The 8,456-nt window shown below is 37.2% G+C and overlaps 1 protein-coding gene across 1 annotated transcript in view; it reads left to right on the top strand.

Annotated features, from left to right (window-relative positions):
- Window positions 1-8,456, top strand: part of USPL1 (ubiquitin specific peptidase like 1) — a 47,312-nt gene that overhangs the window by 28,148 nt on the left and 10,708 nt on the right. The window contains exons 6-7 of the mRNA XM_003797635.2: window positions 2,202-2,331; window positions 7,075-7,200. Of these exons, the coding sequence (XP_003797683.1) occupies window positions 2,202-2,331; window positions 7,075-7,200 (256 nt within the window). The remainder of the gene's footprint in view (window positions 1-2,201; window positions 2,332-7,074; window positions 7,201-8,456) is intronic.

Genomic DNA, 8,456 nt, shown 5'->3' with positions numbered 1-8,456 from the left:
GGGGAAAATTTTCTTAACTAAGATAAAGAAAAGATTGGTAAACATGATTCCATTAAAGTTTAAAGCCTTTGGTCAAAGACAAAACAAAGTTAATAATATCCATGATATGTTATAAAGAACTCTTATACAAAGACAAATAAAATAACCTCAATGAATCCCAAACAATAAAATGAAAAATTAGCCATTTTCAACTTGCAAAAGAAAAAATGAAGCAGAAAACCTTAAGAAAAAAAAGAAAAGACTTGGCTTGGCACCCGTAGCTCAGTGAGTAAGGCACCATCCACATACACCAAGGCTGGTGGGTTCGAGCCCATCCCGGGCCTGCTAAACAACAATGACAACTGCAACAAAAAATAGCCAGGTGCTGTGGTGGGCGCCTATAGTCTCAGATACTCAGTAGGCTGAGGCAAGAGAATCACTTAAGCCCAAGAGTTCGAGGTTGCTGTGAGCTATGATGACATAGCACTCAGTCAGTATACCCAGGGTGACACAGTGAGACTCTGTCTCAAGAAAAAGATAAATGACATAAGATAGAAAAAGTGGCCCTAAGATATTAATGAGCAATTAGCAGAAGAGAAAAGTTGAATAGCTAGTCAGCAAAGAGTCACTGGAAGGTTTACATCATGATGAGTGAAGATATTTGGGGAAAATATGCAAATTAGCTTGGGATGGGGAGTTGCGGTTGAGATTCTAGAGGCTAAGAGACCACTTAAATAATTTAAGAGGTTACCAAAAGTGAAATTAGGGATTGTTGTTATATATTCTTTAGTAAGATGCTTTATACTTAATATTTGTAGAATTTATAATCAAAAGAAAAATGATCAAGGTAATTTAGGAGCTATGCAAATTACCTGTAATGATGTGTAGTCATTCAATTTATTTAACAATGTGTTTTGAGATTAACCTGATTTTAGACTTAAAGATTTTATGTTGTGAAGTGTAAATTGTTTTGCTTTTCTAATTTAACATTTAGTTACAATAGAGTAAGCTTTTAAAGGCTGATGACTAATACAGACGTGTGCTCTACTGCATACTATTTATGCATATGGTGTTGGATGTTTTTATTTCTAAGGGATAGATTTGTATTTCTGTTTATAAAAAACAATTTTGTTTTGATTTTATGTTTTTGTACACAAATAGCTGCAGAACTATACCACAGAGATGACTGTTAAAATAGCCTTTGTAACTACTGATGTTTATAGAATAAGCTTAGGCAGTAACGCTTACTGTCTTCCTTGTGATCCTGCTGGGGTGTCTGTTCCTGGCTATATTCCAGGCAGCTATAGTTCCAAGGGGCAGAACTGGACCATCAGAGTGAAGCTCTGTCTGGGGTTAGGAGGGGAAGGGGAATGGAAGGGCTGAAGTCTCTCTGGGATGAATCTGTAAGGCAGCATCTAAGCTTGCCTGAGGAAAGGAAGGAGAGAAGTCAGTTGCAGAATGAATATAACAGATGAATCTGTAAGGCTGCAGCTAAGCTTGCCTCAGGACAGGAAGGAAAGAAGTCAGTTGCAGAATGAATATAACAATGTAAATCCTCCTGTTTAACTTGCTGATCCCAAATCGGGAAGCCATTCCCCATTTAATGGCAACAAAATTCGTATCTTCTCTAGTCTTAAAGTTGTTGGAGCATAATTGCTAAAAGACAAGGTTAGCCTGAAAGTTTAAAAAGAGTGGTAGATGAATAATTACTGATTTGAGACCTGTCCTAACCCTTGTTTCACACTCTCCACACGTAGAGCAAGAGGACTGAAATAGAAGTGGTGTTTTAATGATTTTGTCCAATTCTGATATTATTTTACAGTATTTTCCCCAGATTTTTTTTTTATTTTTTGTAGCAAACTGTTTACGTAATTTTTATTTCAATATACTCTCAGGCTACAATAGTTCTAAGTAGTTTTTTCCTGGGAAAAGCTTGAAAAATCTGAGAAGATAGTTTGGGTCTTTTTTGTTTTTTGTCTTAAGAGGTTTTCATAAATGTCTGCCAAGGAAAATGAAAGAGACTAATAATTAAATTTTTGTGCTGGATATTTTTGAAAAATGTAACCAACCCTGCCACCCAACTATGAATGACTTACCCTGTAATACTGTTTTCATCTATATTCATACTATAAACATAGTAAGAAAAGATAACAGGTAATTTTGGTTTACTTTTTGCAATTGTTGTTAATTATGAGCATTAATTTTTCCTTTTCTTTTTGAAGGTGATATGGAAAGCCCTGTGTTTGCATTTCCCTTGCTCTTAAAAATAGAGCCCCACATTGAAAAGCTCTTCCTGTATTCTTTTTCTTGGGACTTTGAGTGTTCACAGTGTGGACACCACTATCAAAACAGGTTAGTGATTTTTTTTTATTTTTTTAGGTTGATTCATTATATTGAAGGTGGTTTTGAATAACATAATTTGAATAAAACTTGTATCTCCTTGTACCAGTGCTCTCTCTCTGGTTTCTTCTACCTTTAAAAAAATTTACTACACATTCAGAAGTTTCTTCACCACTGAGGTTAAAAGAAGAAATTTGGGCACAAGAAACTGCAGTTTGTTTGCGTCTTTACATTGGAAGGGTCAAAACCGTTTGAGAGATGGCTTGTAAGAGTTTTCTTTAAATTTTCTTTAATGGGAAGTGGGGACAAATGAGAATAGCATCCCTTTTCCTCTCTGGATTTGCTCTTCCCTGAAACTTGTATGAGTTTTGTTTACTCCTCTATTAGAGACTAGAGTTTTTGTTTGTATAATTTAGTTTTTAACGTCATAGTAATTGCTTTTAGGTGCTTAAAGTCTGACACTTCTTCTCAGAGGTAATGCCAGTTTCCTCATTACTTCCCTTAGTCCATGAAAGACCAACTACCACCAGAATTCTCCATGTCACCTATCTCAGGCACCCTTTCTCCTTACCTCATGTCACTTGGTGAGGAGTAGGGAAGCAATGATTGATGTGTATGTTACCTTTATATATGTGAGGTATGAAGGTACCATATGTTATGGCATATATGTGTGTATACATTATACACATAGGCATGCTGTGTGTATAATGTATACATGAAACATACATGAATTTCATGCTTAGACTTGGGTCCCATCTCCAGGATATATTTCATATATGCATATATTTGAAAACACTTCTGGTCCCAGACATTTCAGATAAGTGATGTTTAACCTCATAAGGAGAGGAATTAGGTTTCATAAGAGTCAGGGGGAAAAAAAAAAAAGTCATGATCCCCTCCCTTGTCCGTATCTGAGGAAGTTGTTGTCTGGCAGTTAAAAGATTACCAGACTGGCTCTGTCAGACATTTATTCAACTAATTACAATAGATACAAGTCTTTTCCTCTTTTCTTTAACTCAGCTACTAGTAAGTTAGAAAATTTAGAGTCTATCAATGTTACTAATTGAAAATGTAAGAGAAGAATCTTACTTAGCTATTCATTATCTAAATAGGAATTTAGGCAGCAATTAAGGAGCTCACTCTGAGAGAATGCTCTAGGGAATACAAGTAACAAAGTATTTGGGTTGTTTTAAACTAGATAAAACTACTAGAATAGGGTGAAAATTAACATTTTACTATTTACCTAGAACTTAAATAATTTAGTGTAAACAAGTAAATATAGAAAAAATGTCAGTTTCCAGGTCTTCTATTATTGCTTTATATAAATTATCTGGTTTTCTTCTCACGGTAACTCGGTGAGGAAGATACTGGTATTCTCATTTGACAAATAGAAGCTTTGACTCTTGAAAGGGTTCGATGCCCAAGGTGACGGACTAGTGAGTGGCAGTTACGAGTCACATTTAGGCTTGTGTGGTCTCTGAGACTTTCTTATGCGCTATAGTGTACTCCCTAATTACTACCTAGGTTTTGAATAATATAAATAATTTTGATGATGGAAATCAGCTTAATTTTAGCTTTTTTTTACAATCTGTATCTTAGTCATTTGTCAGTTTTTATGGAGTATGTTCTGTGTGCCAGAAACTCACCTAGGCACTAGAAATAGAATTTTCTGGCCAAATTCAGACAAGTTTCTTAGGGAGATGATCCGTGAAAACATAATAGAAGACCAGTGCCTTTTCATTAAACAGTTTCAATATGTCATAACTTGAAACTTATTTTTAGCCTAAAGGAAATTGTTCAGCAACTCTATTTGTTTCTGTGGTAGTGCCAGTTTATGGGCTTCTGCTTGATTTAGGAAGTAGGAGGTCTGACAGTTAAGTTTGTGAACTTGCCACTGTGAACATATGTTGTGACACTGAACGAACAGCTTGGTAATGTTTCATAACCTTTGTGTATCAGTGTCATACAGCTGTGTTCATGTCAACACGTGGCGGTGTCTTGCTGAGTGGTTGTCATTAATGTTTTGAGAATGTCAGAGCTTGAATTAGAGCAATGAACAAACGTTAAATTTCTTACTAAACTTGTCAAGAGTGGAAGTGAAATCTGGCACACATTAGTCTTAAGTTTATGGGGATAATGCCATGAAGAAAACAGCAATGTATAAATGGATTAAATGTTTTTTCTGAGGAGAGAGAAAGCATTGCTGATGAAGAGAGGTCAGAACAGCCAGAAACAAGCAGAACTGATGAAAACATTACAAAAATTCATCAAATTATATGTCAAAATCATTGGCTGACTGTGAGAGGCATAGTAGGCCAAGTAAACATCAATAGAGAAACAGAAAAATCTGTTTTTACGGTTAGTCAAATGAAGCAGTGGGAGTAGAAAAGAAACAAAGGAATCTGTATCTGGTGTGGTCAATTATAAACACCACTGCACTTGGTCCAGCCCAATTAGGAAAATCTTTTAACTAAAAATTCTGGCATGAGAAAGGTATGTACAAAAATGGTCCCGAAGCAGCTCACCTATAAACAAAAAAGCAAGGAGAGTTAAGTTTGCTAAGACCTTTTAGAGAGGCAAATGATGTTTGAGACTGTGTTATCGCTGGTGATGAAACATGTGTGTACCAATACCCCCCTAAAATTCTCCATGACCAAACAAATGCCCTCAGTCCAAATCAAGAGTCAAAATGATGTCACTGGGCTCATGCCCACATGGGCAGTGGCTCACACCTGTAATCCCAGTACTTTGCGGGGCTGAGGCTGGTGGATCACTTGAGCTTATGAATTCAAGACCAGCCTAAGCAAGAGCAAGACCTTGTCTCTAAAAATAGAGACACTGTGGCGGATACCTGTAGTCCTAGCTACTTGGGAGACTGAGGCAAGAGTATCACTTGAGCCTAAGAGTTTGAGGTTGCTGTGAGCTATGACGTGATGGCACTTTACTGGGGATAAGAAAGTGAGACTGTGTCTCCAAAATAAAAAAAAATGATGTTGCTAATATTTTTATTAGAGGGATTTTTCATTATGAATTTCTAGTGAATAGACAGTTAATCAAGTTTACTATTTGAAAGTGCTGAAAACACTGTGTGAAAAAGATAAAAACAACCTGAACTTTTTGCCGAGAACTCATGACTCATGCATCAAGATGATGCATTAGCTCACACGGTACTGTCTGCAGGGAGTTTTTAGCCAGTTAACAGATAACTCTGTTGGAATGCCCTCTCTACTCACCTTATCTGGCCCCCAATGACTATTTTCTTTACTCTTAAATAAAGGAAATATTGAAAAAAAAAAAAACATTTTAATTACATTCAGGACATCAAGTTCTGATGGCCATTCCAGAAAAGGAGTTCCAAAATTGCTTTGAAGGGTGGACTAGGTGCTGACATCAGTGCACAGCTTCCCAAGGGGAAGTACTTTGAAGGTGACCATAGTGATACTCAGCAATGAGGTATGTAGCACTTTTTAAAGGATGCATTCACAAACTTAATTGTCAGACCTTATCTATTCTGGAGATAGGTAAAAATATGGTCTTTGGATGCAGACTCCCAGGATTCAGATCTCAAGTCTGTCATTTAACTGCCAGTGGTTATCTCACTTAGGATTTGTTAATATTGCTTATTGTTTAGAAAAGAAGTTTTACCTTTGGTAATACATAACTAACTGTTCTTTTAATTAGAACTATTTCTGAGGATGCAGTAGAGGTTTGGTGTACATCATGAAAAGTTATCTCTCCAAGTGGCTATTCTTAATCAAATATTAGGACTACAGGACAAACTTGGAACATGTATAACCTGTGAAAACAAAATTATCTCACAACTGATGCTGTAATTTTTTTTTAAGGATCAAGAAAATTAAGTTGTATGTTTTCTTCATTATACAGGGTCTGACAGTTAAGTTCACAACCTCATCCTAGGAAAATTGCTGTATACCTTATTGCTGAGTATTGGTCACCAGATGGCCAAAGGGAGCACTTCAAAGGTGACCTTAGTGATTGATATTCGTCAGTGAGGTTCATGTATGTAGCACTTTTTCTAGGATGAGTTCATGAACTTAATTTCTGACCTTGTGTATTTGAAAACAGCTTATTTCATTTTTGGCTGTCAATAATGGTAGCCAGATTTGAATTATGGAGTGAGCTCTCAATAAATTTGGCAACCTTGGCTCGGCGCCTGTGGCTCAAGCTGCTAAGGCGCCAGCCACATACACCTAAGGTGGCAGGTTTGAATCCCCAGCCTGGGCCCGCCAAACAACAATGATGGCTGCAAAAAAAAAAAAAAAAAAATTTGGCAACCTTAGAACATTGGTTCTAACTGGGGCCATTTTACCTCTGATAGGACATTTGGCAGTGTCTGGAGACACTGGTTGCTGTTACTGGCATCTGGTGGATACAATCCAGGGATGCCGCTAAACATCCTACAGTGCACAGGACAGTGCTCACACAAAGAATTATCTGGTGCACAGTGTCAGCAGTACTGTCGAGAAATCCTGGCTTCAGCAGTTTCTTACTGCATGTTATAGTGAAAAACTCTTAAGTAATTAATGTGGGGAGTCTTCATATAGTAAATAGAACTTCTTTACGAGGGTTAGGGAGGAACGTTTTTATATTAATACATGATGTGGGGAAATTATATGTTAATATAAAGGTATCTGAATAAGTAATTGAAGGGGGATTACCTTTTGTTTTAGACATTGCTTTAAATGTGAATGCATTTAACATAAATTATTTTGTTGTGTGTGTGTTTTTTTTAAGGTATACGAAGAGTTTGGTCACCTTTACAAATATCATCCCTGAATGGCACCCACTTAATGCTGCCCATTTTGGTCCATGTAACAGTTGCAACAGTAAATCACAAATAAGAAAAATGGCATTGGAAAAGTGAGTTCACGGTGCCTTACAAGTTTTAGCATAAAATAAAGGCATATTTATACTTCTTTAATATGTAGAATTGAAAATGATGACAGCAATCTACCTTTCAGAAATTTGAATTAGACATGTATTTGTGCATTGCCAGCTGCCTCTCTGTATCAGGAACTTTGGCCGGTAGCTGGCTGTCCTAGGGTAAATGCCATGGAAATACTGACTTGGGCTGATTGTCTTGCCCCACATTCCTGGTGTCTTTCCTTTCTGTACTTTTTTTTTCCTTTAAGGATATAATTTTCTGGGCTTGGTGTCTGTAGCTCAGCGGCTAGGGCTCCGGAGCTGGTGGGTTCAAATCCAGCCTGGGCCTGCCAAACAACAGTGACAACTACAACCAAAAAATAGCCAGGCAGCACTGTGGCAGGCACCTGTAATCCCAGCTACTTGGGAGGCTGAGGCAAGAGAATCACTTAAGCCCAAGAGTTGGAGGTTGCTGTGAGCTGTGACAACACAGCACTGTACCCAGGGCAATAGCTTGAGACTGTCCACTGTCAAGTCTCTACAGTCACTAGAATGCTGAAGTTTTCTTAATCTAATTTCAGGAACTAAGATAATTGAAAAGACATGCCACAGGCTCATCTGTCCAAATTTCCATCATCCCCCAGATCTCGGCCTACTAATTCTTTATCATCTTACAAGCTTTCTGCTGCCTTTCAACAGATGTATTTTCAGTATATTTTGCCTGCTTTTCTGTTTCTCCTTAGTGAAGTTGGTTAGAATTATCTTTTCCAGTGTTACCAGAAGCCTATCTCTTTAAACTCCATCTTACCCGGTTTGTGTTTCTTGTTAATCTGCTTACACATGTACATATCCTCCTACTGAAATGTTTAGAGGTTTAATTTAGTGTATCAAAGAACCAGTGACATTAACTTCTGATGCTCTTGAATGTGCCAGAATTCCCTCAGAATCTTGCCTAAAGGTTTATTCTCATTCAAGTAATAAATTCCCAGTTAATCTAACAGTGCTAAAGACTTAACAGGAAAAAAGGGCGTCTACTTTAAACCTTCAAGTTAAGGTGGTGTTTATTTGGGCCTTTGAAAGTGAGGTGCTTATTCTGCTGTGATATACCCTGTTCTCCTTTCATGGTAGTTGAGGGCTAAGGTTCTCACACCAACACCTGGCCCCATCCGTTTAGCCTTTCTCCATTTTTCCAGTGTGATTATGTATTTGGTTAAATCAGAACTCAGTGTTTGTATTGTTAATATAGATGTTTC

The sequence above is a fragment of the Otolemur garnettii genome, unplaced genomic scaffold (assembly GCF_000181295.1).
Source record: "Otolemur garnettii isolate 467f Iridium unplaced genomic scaffold, OtoGar3 scaffold00120, whole genome shotgun sequence".
Lineage (NCBI taxonomy): Eukaryota > Metazoa > Chordata > Mammalia > Primates > Galagidae > Otolemur > Otolemur garnettii.
The sequence above is the reverse complement of the archived record's forward strand: the minus strand, read 5'-3'. Positions and strand labels throughout refer to the sequence as shown.